At 38.0% G+C, this 26,754-nt stretch overlaps 1 protein-coding gene across 1 annotated transcript in view; it reads left to right on the top strand.

Annotated features, from left to right (window-relative positions):
- Nucleotides 1–25,925, top strand: part of Tex11 (testis expressed 11) — a 207,409-nt gene extending 181,484 nt beyond the window's left edge. The window contains exons 25-29 of the mRNA XM_028770040.1: nucleotides 7,822–7,971; nucleotides 9,286–9,394; nucleotides 10,405–10,525; nucleotides 25,060–25,224; nucleotides 25,875–25,925. Of these exons, the coding sequence (XP_028625873.1) occupies nucleotides 7,822–7,971; nucleotides 9,286–9,394; nucleotides 10,405–10,525; nucleotides 25,060–25,224; nucleotides 25,875–25,925 (596 nt within the window). The remainder of the gene's footprint in view (nucleotides 1–7,821; nucleotides 7,972–9,285; nucleotides 9,395–10,404; nucleotides 10,526–25,059; nucleotides 25,225–25,874) is intronic.
- Nucleotides 25,926–26,754: the final 829 nt, after the last annotated feature.

The following is a 26,754-nucleotide window of genomic DNA, read 5'->3' on the forward strand; positions in this document are numbered from 1 at the left end:
ATTCTGGGAGTTTCTATGAGGATATGCTCCCACCATCCTCCCATTCCTGCCTCCCTGCTCTTGAATTCCCCAAAACTAGGGAATCCAAACTTTCAGGCACCAAGGCCCTCCACTTTCACTGATGCCTGACAAGGCCACCCTCAACTACCTATACAGGTGGAGCCATGAGTTCTCGGGCTAGAGGTTTTAGAATGGCTACTCCAGCTTGTTTCTTAGGACCATTTGCTTGAAAAATTGTTTTCCAGCCTTTTACTCTAAGGTAGTGTCTGTCTTTGTCATTGAGGTGGGTTTCCTGTATGCAGCAAAATGCTGGGTCCCGTTTGCGTATCCAGTCCATTAGCCTATGTCTTTTTATTGTGGAATTGAGTCCATTGATGTTGAGATATTAAGGAACAGTGATTGTTGCTTCCTGTTATTTTTGTTATTAGAGATGGAATTATCTTTGTGTGGCTATCTTCTTTTGGATTTGTTGGAAGAGGATTACTTTCTTGCTCTTTCTAGGGTATAATTTCCCTCCTTGTATTGGATCTTTCCTGCTATTATCCTTTGTAGTGCTAGGTTTGTGGAAAGATATTCTGTAAATTTGGATTTGTCATGGAATATCTTGGTTTCTCCATCTATGGTAATTGAGAGTTTTGCTGGGTATAGTAGCCTGGGCTGGCATTTGTGTTCTCTTAGGGTCTGTATGACATGTGTCCAGGATCTTCTGGCTTTTATAGTCTCTGGTGAGAAGTCTGGTGTATTTCTCATAGGTCTGCCTTTATATGTTACTTGGCCTTTTTCCCTTACTGCATTTAATATTCTTTCTTTGTTTTGTGCATTTTGTGTTTTGATTATTATGTGACGGGAGGTATTTCTGGTCTAGTCTATTTGGTGTTCTGTAGGCTTCTTGTATGTTTATGGGCATCTTGTTCTTTAGGTTAGGAAAGTTTTCTTCTATAATTTTGTTGAAGATATTTATTGGCCCTTTAAGTTGGGAATCTTCACTCTCATCTATACCTATTATCCTTAGGTTTGGTCTTATTGTGTTCTGGATTTCCTGGACGTTTTGTGTTAAGAACTTTTTGCATTTTGCAGTTTCTTTGACAGTTGTGTCAATATTTTCTATGGTATCTTCTGCACCTGAGATTCTCTCTTCTATCTCTTGTATTCTGTTGGTGATGCTTGCATCTATAACTCCTGATCTCTTTCCTAGGTTTTCTATCTCCAGGGTAGTCTCCCTTTGTGATTTCTTTATTGTTTCTATTTCTATTTTTATGTCCTGGATGGTTTTGTTCAATTCCTTCACCTGTTTGGTTGTGTTTTCTTGTAATTCTTTAAGGATTTTTTGTGTTTCCTCTTTAAGGGCTTCTATCTGTTTACCTGTGTTCTCCTCAAATTCTTTGAGAGTGTTATTTATGTCCTTCTTACATTCCTCTATCATCATCATTAGAAGTGATTTTAAATCTGAATCTTGCTTTTTCTGGTGTGATGGGGTATTCAGAACTTTCTATGGTGGGAGAACTGGGTTCTGATGATGCCAAGTAACTTTGGTTTCTGTTGCTTGTGTTCTTGCGCTTGCCTTTCACCATCTGGTTATCTCTAGTTCTACCTGCACTCACTGTCTCTGACTGGAGCCTGTCTCTCCTGTTATCTTGGTTGTGTCAGAACTCCTCAGAGTTTAGCTGTCTCTGTGATCCTGTGATCCTGTGATCCTGAGATCCTGGGTTAAAGAGCTCCTGGGACTCAGGCTGCCTCTGGGATCCTGAAATTCTATGATCCTGGGCATGTTAGAACCCCTGGGAGTCCAGCTTCCTCAACTGCTCTGAGTGCAGTGGTTCCTCTAGGATGGCTCAGGATGTGATGTCTTCACAGGAACAGGCCAGCTAGGAGTCTGCCCCAGCAAAAATGACCAAGCAGGGAGTGGAAGGGGAGTGGTATTCGAGAGAGTGGTGTTTTGGTTGGTGTTGTGTCCTGAGTGCCTCAGACTCCCAGCAGCAGGTCTGGGGCATTGGGTTGTGGGGGAGTATTCTTACCGGCTGCTCTGAGTACAGTGGTTCCTCTAGGATGGGTCAGGATATGGTTGGTGTCTTCACAGGAGCAGACCAGCTAGGAGTCTGCCCCAGCAAAAGGCCCTTAATTAATTTTTGATGATGGGATGTAAAAAATTCCCCACCTGTGTCAAGAAAATGAGCTATGTGCTATCATTGCTTCCACCCAACACTGTGCTGGAATAATGCCAGGACTCCCATTTCACATTTCTGGTTTAATTGATCACATTTTTCTGGCTGGCTCCTAGTGACCATCTGTGATCATCTCAATATAAGCCCATTTTCAAAACTTTGCTAGACTCTCTCTTTGTTGGGCCAAATGCTTCAAAAATTAATTTCTTGGGTTTTGTTTTTCAACATTCTAGCCATTTACATCTCTCTTTTTCTATGTTTTTTAGTAGTAGACTGTGAATCAGACCACCTGGAAGTATAGTTCTCACTCAATGTAGTTTGTTGGATTTCTATGGGCAGATTTTTAACCTCTCAACCTTAGTTTGCCCAACCTGGCCCAACCTTTCATTCTTCTGCTTCAGCCTCCTGAGTGCTGGGATCACAGGTGTATTCCATGACTCTTGGCCTTATTTCTGTATTGGAGAGTGGAGGAAACACTCTCGGCACTGGATATATATTGGTTGGGAATTCTGCCTCTCTAAAGAGATTGTAAAAGTGGAGCTGTTTCTATATACCATGACTTTGAAGGTGTCATAGAAAACTGACCAATCTACCATTCCTAGGATATGCCCATCTGATTCCAACAGGAACACAGATGGTAAACTGAAATGGATAAATGAACTGTGATATACCTTTGCAAGGAAATACCATTCAGTGGTAAGCTGATATTAAATGTATTTGCTAACTTAAAAATTGCCAGGCTATCTATATGGATTATTTGTTTGTCATCTTGGAATAAATAAAAATACAGGAACCAAAAATAACTTTAGTGATGGCCAGAGGTTTAAATGAGATGAATTCATTATAAAGGGGCAATGTAAGGAATAAAATAGGACAAAGGGATGTTTGTAAGGAGCTATGATAGTATACACGTGTTTACATATGAATATATTATTAAAACCCTTATAACTATATACCATGAAGAGTAATTCCACTGTATACAATATTAAAATGAATCAGATAGTGGAGGGAACTACAGATAGAATTCATGCTGTGATAAATGAATCTGACTATATAAAAATTAACTGCATATACTGAAGGAACTTAGGAAAGAAAGCTGACTTAAATAACTTTGAAAAATACTGTTTTGACTTGGACACAAGTTTAAGGACAAAAATAGTATGCATAATACTGTGCTCTAGTTAAGAACTTTTGTTTGTATTGGTATATTGGCTAGCAGTTATACGTTCGTTACATGTATAGTCATTTCTACTATATCATGACACATATGTTACTAAAAATGATTCTACCACGCAAATGTGTGTGATAAATTCTAAGGAGCTGTGGGGAAAATTGGGTTGGAAATATACATGAGAACCTAAAGACACATAACAACCAAATAAAATTATATTTTGGTATATGTGAAATGAATAAAGTGTGTCAATACTACAATAAATATGCCATTTTGGCTTGAAATGGGCCTGATGGCTGCTTGTGGAAGACAATATCAAAGGGATTGCAGCTTGTGAAATATGAAGTAGTGGAAGGAGAAGTGTCTGAACTTGAGGGGAAGTTGTAACAATAGTAATAGACAGATATAGCTCATAACATATGCAGTGCACTGAGGTGTCTGATGCAAATTTGAGTTGTGCACTTCCGTGTGTTTTATGTATCCCTATACAGCATAGTACAGCTAGGTGCAGTGCTCTGTATTCATCTATTACTTTACATAGAAATCGGAACATAAGCAAACACTTACTTTACGTTATATGTATGTAAATGTTCTGTGTTACACCAATCGTGTTAGAGCAAATTGAAGCTTTCAAATGTTATGCATATGTCTGTGTGCATATGCATGAGCACACAGGCACACTGATAATGTGGTTTTCATTATCTGTGTTTTATTTTCATTAATGTTGGGAAAAGTAAGTAATTTGGTATGGTTAGTAGATACAAGCCATCATACAAAATTAATTCTGTTACTCCATTCTAGCAAAATATGATTGAAAAACTTTTAAAATATCACTTTAAGTAGCATCAAAATCCATTAAATGTATAAAAATAAAACAATAAGGAAAGATGTAGAAGATCTCTATGCAGACATTCTTAAAACACTGGAAATTTTAAAGACCTAAATAAATGAGGTTTATATATGTGTGTGTATGTACATACACATATAATGTATAATGTTCATGGGCTAGAAAAGTCAGTATTATGAAGTTTTCTCTAGTTTGATCCATAGACTGAAAGAATCCCAGTCAAAATCCCAGCTGATTCAGTTGCATAAACTGGAAGGATAATATGAAAATCTTTATGGAGATACAAAGGGCAATGAAAAAGATAGGTAGAATCCTAGGATTTAAATCTCAAAACAAAGAATCCAGAATATAACCTGGAAATAGACCGACAAATAGTGATTTGATTTGCGACAGTGTGTCTAATATTTTACAATGGGGAAAGGACTGTTGTGTTGCTCTTGTTTTATCTTAAAATGGGATAATTTTATGTAAATATGGGAAAAACATTAACATTGATCTACCTTTACACCATACACACACACACACACACACACACACACACACACACACACACACCATATATAAACATTGACTTGAGATACGCTTGGCACATTCTGTAATCATGGCTACCCAGGAGGCTGAAACAGGAAGACTACGTAAGATCAGGAATTCAAGGCCATCCTTGGTGGTATGGTAAGATTCTTTCTCAAAAGATGAAGTGTAAAACAGTAAGATTTCTAAGAAAAATTGTAGAGGAATATCGTTGTGACCTTGGGAATGCAAATTATCAACCATATAAGAAAATAATAAAATACACTTTGATACAATTAAGAACTTCAGATTGTCAAACCTGGCAGTAGTGACATAAAACTTTAATCAAAGCATTTGGGAAGGAGAGGCAGGCAGATCTCTGAGTTTGAGGCCAGCCTGGTCTACAGAGCAAGTTCCAGGACAGCCAAGGCTACACAGAGAAACCTTGTCTCGAAAAACAAAACAGAACAACAACAAAAGAACAAAAGGGAACTTCAGATTGTCAAAGGCTACCACTGAAAAAATACAAACCACAAAAAGGAAGAAAACGACACATAAATTTGACATATTTCAGGCTATGTAAAAAAAAATACTCCTATAGCTCAATACAAATAGGCAAAAGAATTACATGAGAATATCACAAAAGAAAATGTCCAAGTAGTCCACAAATAATAGAAAAGATGCTCTATATCATTATTTATCAAGGAAATACAAATTAGAAGTAAAATGTGATGCTACTATGTATTGATAACTCTCTGTTGTGCTAAAATGCTGACCTGGTCACGAGAAATTTAGAAGTGAAAAGGGTATATTTGGGATTCCAGTTCCAAGGGGATATTGTGTGTCATGGTGGAGAAGGCATGGCAACAGGTAAGGCATTTCTGTCAGCAGAAGTGGGAAGCAGTGTGATCAAATTTTCATCCTCATACAAGAAGCAGAGAGAAAAAGCAGGAGGTGGGGCAAGACCATAAACCCTCAAGGCCTGTCCCCAGTGACATACTTTCTCTACAAGGCTCCATCTCCTAAAGATTCCATAAACTATTCCAAAGAGTTTCACCAATTAGGGATTAAGTGTTAAAATCCATGAGCCCATGGAAGATATTCCTTATTTGAACCACCACATACTGCATACAAATTGAAGATCAAAGTAACAGTTACTGGGCCAGCAAGATGGCTCAATGGGTAAAAGCATTTGCTTCACAACCATGCAAATTCAATGAACTAGATTCAGTCTCCAGGACTTAATGGAAAGGTAGAGACAACTCAGTGCACAAATTTGTCTTTTCACCTCCACATGCATACCAAGGCATGCGTGCCCCATCCCTGTGATAATAAATTTTAAAAGATTTTTTTAATACCAACTGTTATAAGGATAGGGAGCACAGCTGGGAGGCATGCCATTAATAAAACTTCTTTGGAAAACTGTTTAGTGGTATCTCGTAAAACCATGCACAAACACACACACACACACACAATCTTAGCAATGACTTTGCAATCTCACCCATAAGCATATATTCAAGTGGAATAATTTTATCTATTCACTAAAATATGCACAAGAATCTTCACAATATTTCTATTCATAAGAGCTAAAAATCTGAAGCAACCATGTCAACAAAAGGATGAATTAAATAAATTGAATAATGTTTGTATAGTAGAACACTTGCAAAGCAAGAAAAGAAAATAGTCTCTGGTCCATGCAAAAATATAAATGAAAATCACAGGCATTATCTATCATGAGGAAAAGAAATCAGGCACAATAGGATACACTGGATTCAAGCTGAACAATGAATGTGTTGGGGTGGTTAGAGAGATGGATAAACAGTCAAGAATGCTTGCTGATTTTTAGGGGCTCCAAGTTCAGTTCCTGGCACCCATATTGGCAATTCATAGTCACGTGTAAAGCCAGCACCAAGGGATCTGTCGACCATTTCTAGCCTCTGCAGGTGCCCACACACATGTGGCATACACTCGACCCACACACAACATCTAAAGAAACTACTTTAGATTTTGTCTAATTTTCAATATATCTCATTGTAGATAATGTAATGTGAGTATTCAAAAATCTAGAAAACTGAATTATTTCTGCTCCTAAACATTTTCAGAAAGGGGGTACTATTGTGTAGCACTTTCCTCCAGGATTAAAACTTTCCATCTTGGAAGGAAGCTCATTAAAACACAGGATATTAAAGGAAATTCAACAATTAGATATTTAAGACAGGATATGTATTCAAAGGCAAGTAAACAACAGGATATCCTGGGCGGATGGCTCACTAAGACTTGGGATGCTTGTAGGGAGGTCAAACAGGATGCTCTAAGGGAAAGTAAAACATGCCTGCTGCAGAGAAACTCTTTATGCTCAGGAAGTAAATAACTCAGTAGCTTCAGAAAGTCCCTGAAACTGACCAAATGTACTAGGTCCTTCTTACCCTATGCATAAATAAGCAGTAAGAACTGCTTAGCGATTGTCAATCTGAGCTGCTTGGAAGAAGCAGAGACCAGCAAGCTGCCTAGAAGAGGCTCAGACAACCAAGTCTTCCAAGATTACAGATGTGGAGCACCGTACCATGCACCATGATGTCATGCTGCTGCATCAAGCTACCTCAAATACTCATTCAACAGATGGTAAATAGAACTCAAGTATGGTGTGTTGCATCTGAAATCATATTCTTCTCATGATGAGAGCCAAGACACATTATTGACTGAATAAATGAAACAAATTTGGAAACTCTTTTGCTCATAAAACTATTGTTAGTTCATGCAGCATTATGTTTTCTGTTTAATTCAGCCATGACAGTGAGTGTCAGCTCAAAGGACACAGGCATGTCCATTAGAGTCTTAGCAATAGCACCAGAACACTTTCAGGCCAGTTAAAAGAATCACAGTTGAAGTTTCAGAATATGTAGTAAATGCTAGTAAATGTGTTTTAGGGTAGTAAAATTAGTGATGTACTTATAAATATTAAAATGTTGAAAGTCTATCAATAGAGACTAGGATGGCCTTCAAACTGTAAGTGAAATTAGTGTTCCCTTAAGGGAAAACTTGTCCAGTTAGGATAGGCTAGGCTAGGCTAGGCTAGGCTAGGGTACTAATGTTGAAGTAACAGAAAATGTTAAACTTTCTCTTTTCTTTAGGGGACTTCTCAGGTGATGACTGTGGAGTAATGCTTCTGCTGTATGAATTTGAAATTAAAACCAAAACGAATGACCCATCACTGAAAAGCTTTCTGGATTCAGTTTGGAAGATGCCTGGTTTAGGAAGTAGAACCCTTGAAACAATAGCATGTGAGTGCTCTATTTGTACCTGTGTAAGGCCACTGCCCATTTAGATCCTACTGTTTTCTGTCTTCTGACCTTGAGATGATTTTCCTTATAGTGTATTGTTTCTCCCTCTCTGATGTATTCTTAAACTATTTCGAATTAAAATCATTTATATAGTTATCTTTTTCACTCTATACGATTGTAATCTCATTAGGATCATGAGCAATAATTACTTATATGTATTATATTAATAAATCTTAGTGAAGAGCATTGTTCATAATAGGTGCTCAAGTGCAGTCTATATGTAGAATTTAATTATGTAACAACATGATGGGGAAGTAGCTAAAAATGATAGATAGCTGCTTTGATGATCAAAGATGACTCAGCCTTAGTAATTTACTAAAATGTATGGAGAAACTTGCAAAAGTTTTTAAAGTTTTTACATTTCTCTCTGTCTCTGTCTCTGTCTCTGTCTCTGTGTGTGTGTGTGTGTGTGTGTGTGTGTGTGTGTGTGTGTGTGTGTTTACATGTGTGAAGGTTAACTGAAGACTTGCAGGAAGCAGTTCTCTTTGCAGCATATAGGCCCCAGTGATTGAAATCTGGTCATCAGGATAGGTAGGAAGTACCTTTTAACACACTGAGCCATCTCACTAGCCCCTAGAAATTTGGAAATATTTTAACACAAGTGTCATTTTCAATTTTTAAAACTATTCTATAGGACGTATGGGCCTCAAAGCCATTTGGGGTATATACTGCTGGAAATGCCCTGATTATCTTCCCTTTTACTTGTCACTTTCCTCCAGACCTTGAGCATGCTTAGGAAAGGTATTAGATAGCCTCCAGTACAACTACAGTTGCCTTGAGTTTTCTAGAGCCGTGGGGCCACTGAAGCCTTTGATTGGCAGCTTTTTTTTTTTTTATCTGCTTCTATTTCTTTCTTAGCTTGCCTTTCCTTCACTGTGATTCATAAGATAGTTGCATCACCTGTAGAACTATGTGCATGGTTACAGAAATAGTAGCTTTTTGGACACTAATTGTTGAAGAATGAATGTTACCTGAAAGTCCTATCATAGTACTCTACCTGGAAATAAGAGATTCTTTCTGAAAGCTTCTGTAGAGTCATAATTTTTATAAAATTTGGTGTGTGTGTCTGTGTGTGTCTGTGTGTGTCTGTGAGTGTGTGTGAGTGTGTGTGTGTGTGTGTGTGTGAGAGAGAGAGAGAGAGAGAGAGAGAGAATCTTTTTGTTCCAATAGAGAATGCATGTTATAGTCCTGCATGAAAACTGTAATGAATAAGATAACGTGGCGTTCAGAACCCGTTCCTTTGTCTTCTTATAGTACTAGCTATGGATAAGCCTGCACACTTTCCTACTATTGCACAGAAGGCCTTGAAAAAACTTTTACTGATCTACAGAAAGAAAAAGCCAGTTGATGTTTTGAAATACAGGTTAGTAAATGTAATTTGACACCTAAATTAAGTTTCATGTAGGCCAAAAACAAACAAAACCAAGACCTCTAGTCACTGTCCCATAAGTCACCCACTGTAACCAACTGGTCCAACATAGAAGATTATAAGGAAACTATCCTGTAAACTTCTTTGTAGTGAAAATTGTATTAGACACTGGGGAATATTAAGCAAGATTAAGGAATATACTGTTCCCAGGGGAGAAAAAGAAGGGTCCATCCTGGTTCCCTTTATTTTTCTTGTCATATAATAAAATAGTACTATGTATCTTCCTTTCTTCATGTAATTTACTAAATATCCCAAATGATCATAAATTGGTAGCCACCACTCAACTCCAACATTTTTCCTATATTTTCTTCTGTTTTTCCCCTAGTACTTTTAAGTATCAATAATGTTATGTGGTTTAGTTGTTTTTCCAAGGAAAAAATCATTATAGTCTTTCTGCTCTGAGAAGTGAGATTTTCAATTTTTTTGTCAATTTAAATCCAATTTTAATTTCTTTGTTCCCTTGAAGAGGTAGCATGATTCTTTGTATGCCCATAAATTGAATCAGCTCATAAAATATGGCAATGGCATAACTGGGCTGGCAAAATGGTTCCTCAGATGAAGGTACCTGCTGCCAAATCTGATGATCTGAGTTCAATCTCCAGGGCCCACATAGTGGAAGGATAGAAACAACTCTAGAGTTGTTCCCTGACCTTTGAGTGCTGGTCCCACACACAAATAAAAATAATAAGTTAATTAAACAATTCCTTCATGAGGGAGATGAACTTTCCTAAAAAGACAACCAACCACAAGTGTCAAAGGAAGAACTGGTCAACCTCTTTTACACCTTCAAAACTCTGTCTTCCAAGGTTAGAAGCAAGATCAAAATCGAGGGAAACAAAGAGCTGCCTCGAAGCTCTCAGTGTGACATGAGACTCCGTTGATTTCTCTTAGCCAGGGCAGTGATTTCTTCTCTTACAGATGACTTTTCTCTTTTTATTTTTCAGCGTATGCATGCACAAGTTGATTGAACTTCTGGTGACAGATGAAGTATGGAATGTAGCATTGTACCCCCTAAAAGAAGTTTGGAGCCATTTAAAAAATGCTCTCAGCCTCATTAGCCAAACAGTAAGTCAAAGAGCAATAGTAAACTTGCAAATGATTGTAAGGAACCAAAGTGTCATGTATATTTGAATTCATATAAAATGACAACTTTCTGATAGGAGTTTTATGGTAAATTCACATTGCAATGTAGCTATCCACTTAAAAGTCTCCCTGGATCTATAAAATATAAATAGTTAATGGTACGAATTTTCTAGTATAAGTTTACTAAGGTTTGGGTCAGAATAACAAGACTACTAGGCATCTTGAATTGTTTTGTATTTTTGGAGCCTGATATAATTCATTCCCCTGTGATTATTATATTAATTTTGTAAAAAGGCTTATTATTATTCCCACCATATCTCAGAGGCAGGTGATAAAATAGAAGGAACAAAAATGTGTATTTTGGTCCCTTTCAATTGTTTGTTTTCAGTGAAGATTCTTTTGGTTCCTGCCTTCTTTCTTGCCCTTTGAGTCCATCTATGTTATCATTTTACCAGTATTTCATTCTTTTTGTTGAAAAAATTCTATACCACATTTTGTTTGTTTATTCATTAGTTGTTAAGCATTTATGTTGTTTCTATTGTACCACTATGAATGATTTTCCTATGACCATTTGTATATAGTTGTTTTGTGTTTCTGTAATTAATGTGTGTGTGTATGTGTATAGATAGAAAGGGAGGGAGAGGGAGAGAGAGAAGGAGGCAGGGAGGGGGAGGGAGAGGGGAAAAAGAGAGGTGAAGGACAGGCCCCACTATATCACTGTATAGCTCTGGCTGGCCTGTAACTCATTATTTATACCAGGCTGGACTTGAACTCACAAAGATCTACCTGACACTCCATCTAGGACTAAAGGTGTGCACCACTAAGCCTGGCTGTAGTATATATATTTAATTTTCTTAAATGTATATGTACAAGTAGAATTGTAGGGTCCCCTGCTAGCTCTGTGGTTAGCTTTGTAAAGAGCTACCCTCTGTTTTCCAAAATGGAAACACCACTTTACATCCTGGTTTAGTTCTTTTTCTATTGCTGCGATAAAATACAATTACCAAGAAAACTGACAGAAGAGTTTATAGTTTGAGAGGAAAAGTACACAATGGCAAGGGAGCAGGAAGCCAAGATATTCTCAATCACACACACAAAGCAGAAAAAAAAATGAACTAGAACTTTGAGAGTTCAAAACCTACCACCAGGGATGTCCTTCCTCTAGCAAGCCTGTACTACCTTCCTCAACAGTGCCACCAACTGGAAAGTATCTAAGCCTGTGGAAGATAATTTCATTCAAGCCACTCCATGTTCCCACTATGTGCAGATTCTGATTTCTCTACTACACCAGCATTGTTATCACTCATGTTTTTATTATAATAATCTTAGTGAGTATGGGGTGGTAACTTCTGAGGTTTGAGATTAGTAGATTCTTCATAGCTAATGGTGTGTTGACCATATATTTATTGACTTTTTATTTCTTTCCTGGAAAAATGTGTATTTGGTTTTCCCCCTTTCTAAAAATTGGGTTGTCTTTTAATTGAGTTATAAGAGTTCTTTATATATTCTGGATAAGGTCCTTTATTCATAAATATTTTCTTTAAATCTTTTCCTTTTCCCCAATGTAATCATTTGAAAAGAAAAAATATTAATGAAGTCTAATTTATCAAGCATCCCACTTTTATAGATATTATACTTTTATAGGTATTTTACTTTTATAGGTAGTGTTTTTGTAATGTAAAAAACCTTTGCCCAATCCAAGTTTACAGATATCTTCTCTTATGTATTCTTGAAGTTTATATTTCTATCTTTTGAATATAGGTTTATGATACATTTTAAATTAATTTTTGTATATGGTATAAAGTAAGAGTTTAAGTGGCTTCTTATGTACGTTTGCATATGGGTACCTTTCTGTTCTTTGAGTTTTCTCATTTGTAAAATGTTCTCTTCTGAGTCTACCACATTGCACATACATGGGTCAATGAAAATAGTATCTGTGTTATAAGCTTATTAATGAATATGTAAGATGTTAACTGTTATTTTTATGAAAGCCATAAAACAGGAGAGTAAGATGGCTTGCTTAAAATCATGCAGAAAGTAATTACTTACATTCATGATGATATATCTAAGTATATTGGTTTGGGATGTAGCTCAATTTGTATAGTGCTTGCTGAGGGTTCTGTCTCCAACATCACATAGCCAAATGTGGTGGCACACACCTGTAATCTAACACCTGAAAGCATCAGAAATTCATGGTCATCCTTGGCTACATAGTGATTTTGAGATCATGAAACTCTGTCTCAAAAGCAAGCCGGTAAACAAAACCAACAACAAAATTGAAGAATCTTCTTGGCTGTTCTTTATATAGCAAGATTTGTAAATCACAATATAAGACAGTAAGTAGGATGCCAATCTGATACAAGCTAACGAAATCTAAGATTTTCCTGGAACAACTTAATTCTAGCCTATATGAATTTAAATATGAAAAAACTTCAGGACTAATCGATTTGGATTTTCTTTTTCTTTGCAACTTTTAACCTTTTAGGAAGAGGGGGAAATTCACTTCTAAGCCAGAAGCTACATCTGGAACTTCAGCTGTTTTCTATACGCAAATTAAAAATTAGACTTACTGTAACTCCACACTGATCAATCTCTATGTCTCTGCGAGGCCAGAGCTTCTCTGAGGAGTTTGATTTTATCCATGACACTACAGTTCTAATCCCTACCACTCTTCTGCTATCCTGCTGATTTCTAATTTTCTGATGAGTTTCCTGTCCATTATTACCCATACCCGAAACGTGATCATATGCTTAGGTTTTTATACAGAAAATGATTTAGTGACTCTATTAGCTCTTTATCTTGCATATATTGCTTTTTTCTTTTTGATTGAATGTGCTGTGTTTCAAATGCTCCGGAGAAAAGTCTCCCTTTATCATTTTTTTCAAAATTTATTAAGTTGATAACTTTTATCAGCTACCTCCATACACTGGCAAAATGCCTATTACACAAATATAAAGCCTCTGCTTCATACACCATGCGTTACAGTTAGCATTCATGCTTTACTTTTATATCCATTGTCTTACTGTGATTCAATAGACAGTGTCACTGTTACTTATCTTGGATTTTCAATTGAAGACGTTTTTTAAAAGTCAGGTTACTAATTTAGTTAAAATCATCTGTGGTTAACAAATGGGCCCTGGTACAGTCTCTGGTAAGACCCTGCTTCCTCATATATGAGATAGTTTCTTTCTGTTACTTCAAATGGCAAAAAGGGAAAGGGATCTCTCTGAGGTCTTTTATAATGGCACTAACCCTATTTGTGAGGACTACCCTTTTTACCTATTCACTTCCTGATGATCCAAATTCTTAATATTGGCAATTTGAAGGTGTACTGGCTGGTTTTGTGTCAACTTGACACAAGCTGGAGTTATCACAGAGAAAGGAGCCTCAGTTGAGAAAATGCCTCCATGAGATCCAGCTGTAAGGCATTTTCTCAATTAGTGATCAAGGGTGGGAGGGCCCATTGTGGGTGGTGCCATCCCTGGGCTGGTAGTCCTGGGTTCTATAAGAAAGCAAGCTGAGCAAGCCAGGGGAAGCAAGCTAGTACGTAACATCCCTCTGTGACCTCTGCATCAGCTCCTGCTTCCTGACCTGCTTGATTGAGTCTCAGTCCTGACTTCCTTTGGTGATGAACAGCAGTGTGGAAGCGTAAGCTGAATAAACCCTTTCCTCCCCAACTGGCTTCTTGGTGATGATGTCTGTACAGGAATAGAAACCCTGACTAAGACAGAAAGTTAGGGCTTTAACATGTGACTTTGGAAGTTACATAAATACTCATTTAATTTCTCCTTTATTACTGGACTCGTTCTATTAGTGTATCTTTACCTGTTTTTAGTAGGAAATTTTAGGTTAAATGAGAAACTTAGGCTGATATTCAGAGCTAGTGACAATGAAAGAGGGATCACATGCTTCCTATGTACTCTATAATAGGTTTTATAGTATTCTAGATTTATTTTTAGAAATTGGGTTCTTTAGGTTGCTTCTGATTAAATTATTATTTTGAACTAGTTATAGTTATATATACTTATAAGAAATAGAATAGCAATCTTGTACACTCTTTACCCAGATTTCCACAATAATACCTTACAAAATAATATCACAATATCACAATCAAAAGCCAGGCATGGTAGCACACACTATAATACAGGAAAGGAAAGTTAGGAATTGAAGGTCATACTCTACTACACAGAGAGTTTGAGTCAAGTATGGACTACATAAAAATACCTGCCTCAAAATTCTAAAAGAGAAAACAAAAACAAAATCACAACCAAACTGCTGACATTATTTCAAACAACATAGGGAACCTCTCCATCACCACAGAGATTTTTCTTGTTGCCCTTTTATCCCTTCCACTTCTCTCTCAGTCCCAGCTTTAAAAATAGCCAGCTACTAAAATATTGCCAATTTCTATAATTTTGTCATTCTGAGAATGTTACCTAAATGGAATCATATAGTGTGCATTGAGCTTTAGAATAGTACAGTACATAACCTTCTCAAATTGCCCTTTCCACTTGTCATAATTCTCTGACAATTTATAAAATGATTATGTTTCACAACGGGATATATATTATATGACTCCACTTATGTGAAGTACCGAAGAGTGGTAAAATTGAGAAATATGAAAAATAGAGTGCTGGTGGTTGCTAGGGATGGAGCCTATAGAATTTGAGTTTTTAAAGATTAAAGCAGTTCTGTAGGTGGCTGGGTAGTGCTGATCGTAGCACTGCAATGTGAATGTTCACTTAGAAGTGGTAAGCTAGTAAATTGTGAGCTGTACTTTTACACTATTTTTAAAAGCCATAGAAAAAAATTTAGCCAATATTGTAACATTTGTACCATCTCAGAAGCATCAAAGAAGCTTTTAAGTGTTAGTTTTCCCTCCCCATATATCCTCCTTTACTCTTCGCTCCTGTCTCCCTCTGCATTTAATATTTCTATTCTACTTTCTGGTTTAATATTTATACTGCTATATTCTCTGTTCCTTTCCTTAGAAGAATCCCTCCTCTCTCCTGATCCCTTACTAGCTACATAAACTTTGGATAGTCTGAATGAAACACACATATGTAAAGCTTAAAAACTAACATCCACATAAAAGAAAAAAAATTGTCTTTTGCGGTCTTGGTTATCACACTTAAAGTAATTGTTTCTGTCTCCAACCATTTGCATGCACATTTCACTTTTCTTAACAGGTAAATGATATTCCATTGTATAAATGCACCACATTTTCATTATCCATTTATCAGCGGCCCATCTAGGCTGTTTCTAATTTCCAGCTATTATGAATAGAGCACCAGTGAACATGGATAAACAAGTATCTCTATAGTAAGATGCAGAGTTTTTAGTTTTATATCCAAGAGTGGTATAGCTGGGTTTTGTGATAGATCTATTTTCAGCATTTTGAGATACATCCACACTGCTTTCCATAGTGACTGTACAAATTTATACTCCTACCAACAATGAATAAGTGTTCCTCACTGGCATGTGCTGTCATTTGTTTTATTGATCTTGGCTATTATGACTGGATAAGATGAAATATTAAAGTTTTCATTTGCATTTGCCTGATGCCTAAAGGTGTTGAACAGTTTTTAAGTGTCTCTCAGTCATTTGTGTTTCACCTTTTGAGATCTGTTTAGAGATCTTAGTTCTATACCACATTTTTAAATTGGGTCATTTGTTTTCTTGATGTTCTTTTTTTTTTTTAGTTCTTTATATATTCTAGATACACCCTATCAGTTATATAATTGATAATGTTTTCTCTCCCATTGTGTAGGCTGCTAGTTGCTTGAATGATAATGCCCTTAGCTATACAGAAGCTTTTTTAGCTTCATGAGGTCCCATTTCTTTATTGTTGGTCCTAATGCCTGTGCTATTGGGTCCAGTCAGAAAGGCCTTCAGTGAGTTCAAGCATGGGAGATCTTTCCATCTTCTAGTAGGTTTTTTTTTTTCAATTTTTTCCCTTCATTGTCTTAAAGTTTTGTGTTTTTTTCAATTATCTTTAATCTTTGTTTTTACAATCCAGTCATTATCCCCCTCCTGTTTTTCTCTCTGACAGTTCCTCATCCCACTCCTCCTCCCACGTCTCCAAGAGGATGTCCCTACACCCTCACACCAGACCTCTTCAATCCCTGGGGGCCTCAAGTCTCTCCAGGGTTAGGTGCATCTTCTCTCACTGAGGCCAGACCTGGCAGTCCTCTGCTGTATATGTGTCAGGGGCCTCATACCAACTAGTGTATGAGAGATCTCAGAGGTCCAAGTTAGTTGAGACTGCTGGTCTTCCTATGGGGTCACCTTCCTCCTCAGCTTCTTCCAGACTTTCCTTAATTCAACCATAGGGGTCCCCTGCTTCTGCCCATTGGTTGGGTGTAAGCATCTGCATCTGACTCTTTCAGCTGCTTGTTGGGCCTCTTGGAGGGCAGCCATGCTAGGGTCCTGTCCAAGCACACCATATCATCAGTAATAGTGTCATTTATAGTGTCAGGGTGCTCCCACCTCTTACCTCCAGAGGTTGCCCATTTCCATTCTTCCTGCTGGCCCTTAGGGCTTCTTTCACTTGCTTAGAGTTGTCCCAAGATACTTTTGAGGTTATTGTGAAAAGTACTGTTTCACTGAATTCCTTTTCAGTTTGTTTGTATATAAGAACACTATCATACCAATTTTTGTGAATTACTTTTATATCCAGCCACTTGGCTGAAGGTGTTTTTCAGCTGTAGGAGTTCTCTGGTGGAAGTTTGGGGTGTCACTTTTGTATACTATCATATTATCTGCAAATAGTGATACTTTTACTTCTTCCTTTCCAATTTGTATCCCTTTGATCTCCTGCAGTTGTCTTATTGTTCTAGCTAACACTTTGAGTACTATATTGAATAGATACAGACAGAACGGACACCCTTGTCTTCTTCCTAATTTTGGTGGAATTGCTTTGAATTTCTCTCCATTTAGAATGATGTTGGCTGTGGGCTTACCATAAATTGCCTTTATTATACTGAGTATGTCCCTTGTACCTTAGTCACTTCAGGACTTTTATCATGAAGTGATGTTGGATTTTGTCAAAAGCCTTTTCTGCATTATGGTGATCATGTGGTCTTGTCTTTCAGCCAGTTTCTGTGGTGAATTATGTTTATTGATTTACATGTGTTGAGTCAATCATTTATCCCCAGGATGAAGCCTACTTGATCATGGTGTATGATCTATTTGATATGTTCTTGGATTCAGGATGAAAGGATTTTATTAAGAATGTCTGCATCTATGTTCATAAGTGAAGTTTATTTGTGAATTGGGGGTGGAGGGCTTTGTGTGGTTTTGGTATCAAGGTAATAGTAGCTTTGTAAAAGGAACTAGGAAATGCTCCTTCATTTAATTGCAGTGCTTAGAAGGCAGAGGCAGCTGGATCTCTTGAGTTCAAGACCAGCCTGGTCTACATAGTGAGTTTCAGGACAGCCAGGGCTATGTACTGAAAACCTATCTCAAAAACAACAACAAAAAGAAATTCTTCTTTTTTTCAGAGTTTCTAGTTAGATGGAGTACAAAAAAATATGACTTTTTAAAAAATTTGCCACTATGGTCCTCTAAACTTTCTGAGTTTGTTGTAATATCTCCATTTAATCTCTAATTTTATTAACTTGGATCTTTCTTTATCTCTTGGTTAATTTGGCTATAGGTTTGTCAAGTGTATTGATTTTATTTAAAAACTGACTCTTGATTATTTGTATTCCTTTTATTGTTACTTTTATTTCATTGATTTCAGCTCTAAGTTTGAGTATTTCCTGCCATCTACTCATTTTGGGGGTATTGTTTCTCCTTGTTTTCCTAGAAGTGTGTCATTACATTATTAATATTAGATCTCCCCAGTATTTTTTAATGAAGGCACTTAGTGCTATCAGTTTGCCTCCTAGAACTGCCTTCCTTGTTTCCCATGAGTTTGGGTGTTGTACTGGCTGGTTTTATATCAACTTGGCACAAGCTGGAGTCATCAGAGAGGAGGGGTCCTCAATTGAGAAAATGCCTCCATAAGACCAGGCTGTAGGCAAGCTTGGCATTTTCTTAGTGATTAATAGGGGAGGGTCCAGCCCACTGTGGGTGGTACCATCCCTAGGCAGGTGGTCCTGGATTCTATAAAAAACAAACTGATGAAATATGAGGAGCAAGCCAGTAAACAGCACTCCTCCATGATCTCTGCATCAGCTCCTACTGGCAGGTTCCTACCCTGCTTGAGTACCTATCCTGACTTCCTCTGATAGTGAATTGTGATGCAGAAATATAAGCTGAGAAAAAAAACTGGTTCCTCCCCAAGTTGTTTTATTCTGTGTTTCATCACAGCAATAATGACCCTAACTAATACAGGTGTGTTCCACTTTCATTTTCATCCAATTCTACAAAGGTTTTAATCTACTTCTTGATTTCTGTCTTAACCCAGTTTTCAGTAGTGAGTTCTTATGTTTCAATGAGTTTGTATACTTTTTGTTGTTTCTATTGTTAATATCCAGCTTTAACCCATGGAAAACAGAAAAGATGCAGGGTGATTGTCTGGAGTCTAATTGCTTGAGTTCTTTGTATATATTGGATATTAGCCCTCTATCGGATGTAGGGTTGGTAAAGATCTTTTCTGAATCTGTTGGTTGCTGTTTTGTCCTATTGACAGTGTCCTATGCCTTACAGAAGCTTTGCAATGTTGTGATGTACCATTTGTCAATTCTTGATCTTAGAGCATATGCCATTGGTGTTCTGTTCAGGAAAATTTCCCCTGTGCCTAGGTATTTGAGGGTCTTTCCCACCTTCTCTTCTATTAGTTTCAGTGTATCTGGTTTTATGTGAAGGTCCTTTTTCCACTAGGATTTGAGGTTTGTACAAGGAGATAAGAATGGATCAATTTGCATTTTTCTACATGCTGACTTCCAGTTGAACCAGCACCATTTGTTGAAAATGCTTTCCTTTTTCCACTGGACAGTTTTAGCTCCTTTGTAAAAGATCAAGTGACCATAGGTGTGTAGGTTCATTTCTGGGTCTTCAATTCTATTCCATTGATCTTCCTGCCCGTCTCTGTACCAATACCATGTAGTTTTTATCACTATTGCTCTGTAGTACAGCTTGAGTTCAGGGATGGCCAGAAGTTCTTTTATTGTTGAGAATAGTTTTTGCTATCCTGGTTTTTTTTGTTATTCCAAATGAATTTGCAAATTGCTCTTTCTATCTATGTGAAAAATTGAGTTGGAATTTTAATGAGAATTGCATTGAATCTGTAGATTGCTTTTGGCAAGATGGCCATTTTTATTATATTAATCCTGCCAATCCATGAGTGTGGGAGATCTTTCTATCTTCTGAGATCTTCGATTTCTTTCTTCAGGGACTTGAAGTTCTTGTCATACAGGTCTTTCACTTGCTTGATTTCACACCAAGGTATTTTACATTATTTGTGACTATTGTGAAGGGTGTCATTTCCCTAATTTCTTTCTCAGCCTCTTTATCCTTCGATTAGAGGAAGGTTACTGATTTGTTTGAGTTGATTTTATGTCCAGGCACTTTGGATATCAGTCTGGTGGTTCCTCAAAAAATTGGACATAGCATTACCTCAGGACCCAGTTATACCACTCCTAGGCATATACCCAGAAGATGTTCCAACATATAACAAGGACATATGCTCCACTATGTTCATAGTAGCCTTATTTATAATAGCCAGAAACTGGAAAGAACCCAGATGTCCTTCAACAGAGGAATGGATACAGAAAATGTGGTACATTTACACAATGGAATATTACTCAGCTATTAAAAACAATGAATTTGAGAAATTCCAGGTAAATGGATGGAACTAGGAAAATCATCCTGAGTAAGGTAACCCAATCACAAAAGAACACACATGGTATACACTCACTGATAAGTGGATATTAGCCCAAAATCTGGCAATACCCAAGGTACAACTCACAGACTACATGAAGCTCATGAAGAAGGAAGTCCAAAGTGTGGATGCTTCGGTACTTCTTAGAAGGAGCAACAAAATACTCATGGGAACAAATATTGAGACAAAGTGAGGGACAGAAACTGAAGGAGGGGCCGTCTGGAGACTGTTCCATCTGGGTAGCCATCTCATGTTCAGTCACCAAAGGCAGATGCTGTTGTGGAAGTCAGGAAGTGCATGCTGACAGGAACCTGATATAGCTGTCTCCTTAGAGGTCTGCCAGAATCTGACATATTCAGAGGCAGATGCTCACAGCCAACCATTGAACTAATCATGGGGTTCCCAATGTAGGAGTGAGAGAGAAGACTGAAGGAGCTGAAAGGGTTTGTGACCCCATGAGGAGAGCAACAATACCAACCCACTAGAGCTCCCAGGGTCTAAACCACCAGCCTGGGAGCACATAGGGAGGGACCCATGGCTCCAGCTGTATATGTAGGGGAGGATGGCCCTGTCGGGCATAGGTGGGAGAGGAGATCCTTGGTCCCATGAAGGCTGGACGCCCCAGTGTGGGGGAATTTGAGGGTAGGGAGGGGGGAGGGGGTGGTTTGGTAGTTGAGGGCACATCTTCATAGAAGCAGGAGGAGGGGAGATAGGATAGGGTGTTCCTGGGTGGGGGGAAATGGGGAAAGGGGATCACATCTGAAATATAAATAAAATATCCAAGAAAAAAGAACCTCATTTAGCAATTGTATCTTCTGTCTTTGATCATCTCTTAGATTAGGTAACACTGTTAGGATCTAAAAGACATAAATTTTCAGTCTGTGACTAGGATAACTTAAAATAGCCTTTGAGGTTACTGAATTAAATCTCTTAAATGGAGTCTCAGTATGTATTTCAGACTGGTGTTAAACTTATGATCCTCCTGTCTCAGCTCCCTGTGTGCTGGGATTATAGGTGTGCACAACTACACTAAGTTGAATTCATTATTTTGTCAAGTGAGACAATAAAAGGTTAAATATCTTATACTAAGCATGTAAATATATATAATGGAAAAGCTGAGAAGAAAATCTAGAATTCTTTCTTTACAATGCGGTGATATTTGGGTTTTCCTTCATCCTAATCTCATATGTCCCTGGTGTTGGAATTGTGGTTTTTGCAAAGGCATCTTGGAATTAGACTTTGAAAACTTGTTTTCTCCTGTTTCTGTACTTTGATTTCTAGTTTCTCTTTGACTCTTTCTTCTTTTTTTTTTCTATGTATCCCTATCAAGTATATCTTCTCAAAACAAAACCTTTATATATCATTTTCTCCCCCAAAGATCTGTAGACGTTCGTTTATTTTCTGAATCCTTACTCAGAACTTCATCCAACTAAAAAACAAGATGTTCCCTTTCCCATACAATAATCAACATTGCTTTGTTTATCAACCATCACTTCTTCCTCTCCCTGCTGTATACAATTTACACACTATTTTCTGATTCTTCTCTTCACTTAAAACCTATGTGTAAGAGCCAGACATAGTGGAACATATTTATAACCCTAGCACTCAAGAGACTGAGGCAAGAAGACTGTAAGTTTGAGATGAGCCTGGCTACATAGTGAGTTCAAGAAGAGTCTGAGATACATAAAGAGTATCTCAAACAAAATCAAACAAATCTGTGATCTGTGTCTTCTATTTCTTAATCACCAGTGTTATCGTGGGCAGTGTTAGACTCGGCGCGCAGCTTAGAACAGACAACACCAGACCAAACGGTTCCAGTGGGGGGTGGGGGCGGTTATTCAGTGCAGAGGGCAAAGGTGGGAAGAGAAACAGGAGAAGATGGTGGAGAGAAAAGAGAGCTAGGTCAGGGAGTTCTGCCTATTTATATGGGTGGTGACGTAGCCTTTTCCCAGGTAAAGGTGAGGTAGCCAGGTGGATTCTGGGAGTGTATGGTGGTTGCCTTAGCAACGAAGTAGGGTCGCCTAGATGTGATGTCACTGAGTTCTGGCCTAATACCAACAGGCAGTTTCTCCGTCCTTGATAATTTCATGGTTATTTATTATTCTATGCAATTTTTATTACCCATCTTAGCAGGTGTTCAGCCTTACAGATACTCCATACAAGTAGCCTACTATTCCATTGCTTCACACTCATTGCCAACTCAAAGATTTGGTTTTCTTGTTATTTTTAAAGATTTATTTATTTTATGTATATGAGTACACTGTAGATATCTTTAGACACACCAGAAGAGGTCATTGGATCCCATTACAGATGGTCATGAGCCACCATGTGGTTGCTGGGATTTGAACTCAGGACCTCTGGAAGAACAGCCAGTGCTCTTCACTGCTGAGTCATTTCTCTAGCCCTTGTTGTTATTTTTTTTTAAGAGTAGATTTCATGTAGCCCAGCCTGTCCTCAAAGTCATTACATAGCTGAGGTTATCTTGGACACCTGATCCTCTTGCATCTGCTTTGCACCCTGCACCACCACATCTGTCTCAGGTTTTCTAAAACAGATTTTTAAATCTTTTGTGATCTTATAATAGAGAAATGGATTCTTAGATAGCCTATCATAAAAATATCCAATAAAATGAAAATAAACAATTAGTTTTGAGGAAAAAAACTAATCCTTGTTCTATAAAAGACACCATTATGGAAGTAAAAAGATAACTGAAAGCTTGGTAGTAAATGTTGGAGATAAGAGATTTACATTAGGAATGTATAAAGAAATCTTACAACTCTATAAAGACGGCCACATTCTCTTCCAGTGGACAAAGCTAAGATAACCACATTTTTACTATGTACCAAACACTGTGCCAGGCCATGAATACACAAAGGTGAATGGCCTTTTGCTGTAACAACACTTCACTCCTGCGAGTAAAGGAGAAAGACAGTGATGTATTAGAAATACTCTACAGGGTTATGACCAAAATTTCAGAGAACAAAAGTTTATGCAAGAAGTTGTAAACAATCAAGGTAAATTTTCACTGAGATGGTAGCATTTGATTGAGGATTGAATCATTTATTCATTCATTAATTCATGCAGCAAACTTGTGCCTTTATTGTGTGCCAGGCATAGTGTTGGACTCCAAGAATACAAAAATGAAATGAGAAATTCTGTACCACAAAAATTTCAACAGGCTGGAAGAAATAAATATATAACAATTCAAAACTATGTGATATAACTTATATTAGAGAAATGTAAAATTTGCTATAGGAATGGAGAGAAAGAAATGACTAAGCCAGGCAGTGGTGGCACACACCTTTAATCCCAGCACTTGGGAGGCAGAGGCAGGCGGATTTCTGAGTTCGAGGCCAGCCTGGTCTACAGAGTGAGTTCCAGGACAGCCAGGGCTACACAGAGAAACTCTGTCTCAAAACTAAAAAAAAAAGAAAAAGGGAAAAAACAGAGTGAATTTGAAAGGTAGATGTTTATAAGGTTAATATTTCAGGCAAACAAGACTTGTCTCCTACCAAGCTCCGCTAGTGTTCTTTTTGATCACTGTACCAGGGCACCTAATGTCCATGGCACTTTAACAAACCCTTAATAATACCTTGGGAACTCATTTTCCCATGTGGTACTAGGGGTGGAATCCAGAGCCTCATAAACTAGACAAGCACTCTGTCACTGAGATAGAATCTCAGCTCCATGAAGTCATCTTTATATGCAGATGCCTTGTTTCCACAAAGCTGCCATGTGTCCTTTAAGATGAGAGCTTTGTTTTATCTCTTCCAGCACCCTCATTATCATAGTGTCTTATACATAGCATGTTTTATAGATCCAGCTGAAGGACAGCTGGGTATGATAGTCTGAGTCTATATCAGGAGGCTGAGATGGGACGATCACTGCAACCCAAAAGTTTCAGAGCAGACTAGACAACATAGGAAGGTCCCCATCTTCAGCAAAACAATAATGAATAATAGTCAATGACATTCTTGCCACTCAGGAAGCTTTTCTGAAGTCGTCTGTGACATCTTTGCCCTCCAGAGCCTGAGACATACTGGGTAAATGAAGGCTTCAGCATGAATACTCTGTTTCCCATCTCCTAGACAAGGGCAGGGACAGTTGCTCCTACACTACTCCTTTTCACTAGTGCAGAATACTACAAAGACATCAATGTAACTTTGTGATTAGTGGTATTAAAAACCACTGATAAGGCTGTGGGACCATCTCAGAAATGTGACCTTTGTTCATAGCTTAGTAGATTATCTCAACAGTAACGATTAATATTATTACTGTTGTAAGAATAGAAATTCGTTTTGATCAAGGAAATTAAGAGACTCAGTAAAACAATTTCTTGACTATCTCAGGATTGAGGAGATAATTGGCTGAGGATGGCAGCAATGAAAGATCCAAGCAGGATACAGGTTTTTCTCTTGCTTCAGGGAGACCAAGATCTGTTTGTTCTGAGTTTATTTTCTTTTAGAAGAAGAGGGCCTCAGTGCTTTTTTTCCACATCTGTGTCACTTCCTAAGACTTCACTGTGAAACATTCTACAACTGCCATACCTTCAAGGTACTCTCCTGTTCTCCAGGAGCAATCTTTCCTCAGTGCTAGCCCAGCACCTCTTATTTAACTGGAATGGGACAGAGTGTTACAATCGGTATGGCGATTACAACTGAAAACACTCAGTCTTCTTGGATTTCAGGAAATCTACCCAGAAGAGGAGATTGCATGGCTAATGATCAAGGCTTGGAATATTGGAGTATTGATGTATAGCAAGGACAAGTATGTATCTGCAGAAAAGTGGGCTGGAATGGCATTGGAGTTCCTTGGCCACCTTGACTCCCTCAAACCCAGCTATGAAGCAAAGGTAGGTGGGAGAACCCTGCAGTGGGTGGCATAACTTAGAGGCCACAGAAGGCATGACAGGCTCCCATAAGGACACATCCTACCTTGCTTGACTAGGTAAAGATCTTCATCGTTGAAGAGCTCAGTGCTTCCCTATCACTTCATGTGGTAGGAGATTGTGTACTAATTTCTTAGAGTGAAACCAAAAAGGGTGGGGAAGAGGAAGCAGGGATACTGAGTGGAATCTAATTACGAGGACTGCCAGGAGTGCACTCTGGAAAGATATCACTGTCAGTGCCAATGTGTGTGGGTAAGGGCTGGCCTCTGTACAAACAATGGCTGGTCAAACAGGCATTTCTCTAGGGACTATTCTCTTTCAAGCATCTAGACCATTAGCTAACCAGGGTAGGTTTGGTAAGGAAAAAGCCTTGTTACCAAATAAGAACAATGAATCTTTTCTGTTTTGATTACCTCCCTTAGTAGAGCTGCCTGTTCCTAAGTAAACAGACCTACTATCCTGGGATTCCTCTTCTTCAAGAAAGGACTATTTGTACTCCCAATAGCAACTCAGATCTCAGTCTGCAACAGCCAGACTTCTGTGCTATGGATCTGGGAAGCTTTCCCACACTGTTTTTTTTTTCCCCAAAGTTGATCTGCTGTTTTCTTTCTCAGGTGAATCTTCTGTATGCCAACCTCATGGAAGCATTAGATAAAAGGACTTAAGGTCTACGGAGATGACTTAACAAGTTAAGAGCACTTATTGTTCCTCCAGAGGATCAAGGTTCAGTTCCCAGCACCAACATGGCAGCTCACAACCATCTGTAACTCCAGTTCTAGGGAATCTGATACTCTCATCTGGTCACAACAAGTACCACAATGCATATGATAAAATTAAAGAATGATTTCAGTGAAGAATCATAATGATTGAAGGAAGTTGTAGAAAGCAGGCTGGCTCACAGCAACTTGAAGGTGTATATTCATGAGCTGCTAAATATTTCAGTGTTTGTCATATGTTCCCTTGAACTTTTGTTTTCTTAAGCCCTGTTTTTAGTTGACTGAAATTTTCTCAAATAAAAGCATTTTGACTGTCACCTCAGTGATCAGCTGATTTCTAGAAAAACCATGAATGTTCCTAATTGTTAAGAATTGTAATTGAAACAGCCCATGCTAGAGCAAGATGCCTCATGTGAATCCCTCCCCAATATATGTAATATTTTATTCCCAAAATGCCCAAACTCTCTAAGATGAGTGTCGAGAGCATGGACTCTTATCTGTTATGAGCAGGCTATTGATAAGGGGTTAGAATCCCCAGCGGAGAGAGGAGCGACAGGTCCTGCTCCACTCAGGATCCTATGCTGGATTTGACTGTGAGACCATCTCTCCTCGAGTGGGAAGAGATTGTACGCCAGAAAGACAGAGGTTGTGGGATTCAGATACTTCTTTAATGATGCATAGCAAGCAATATATTATCATCAATGCTAAGGCTATTGCTACAAGATATTGCCACATTTCCTATGCATTGCCTCTAACAATATACACAATGAACACAAAT

The sequence above is a fragment of the Grammomys surdaster genome, unplaced genomic scaffold (genome assembly GCF_004785775.1).
Source record: "Grammomys surdaster isolate TR1022 unplaced genomic scaffold, NIH_TR_1.0 197, whole genome shotgun sequence".
NCBI lineage: Eukaryota > Metazoa > Chordata > Mammalia > Rodentia > Muridae > Grammomys > Grammomys surdaster.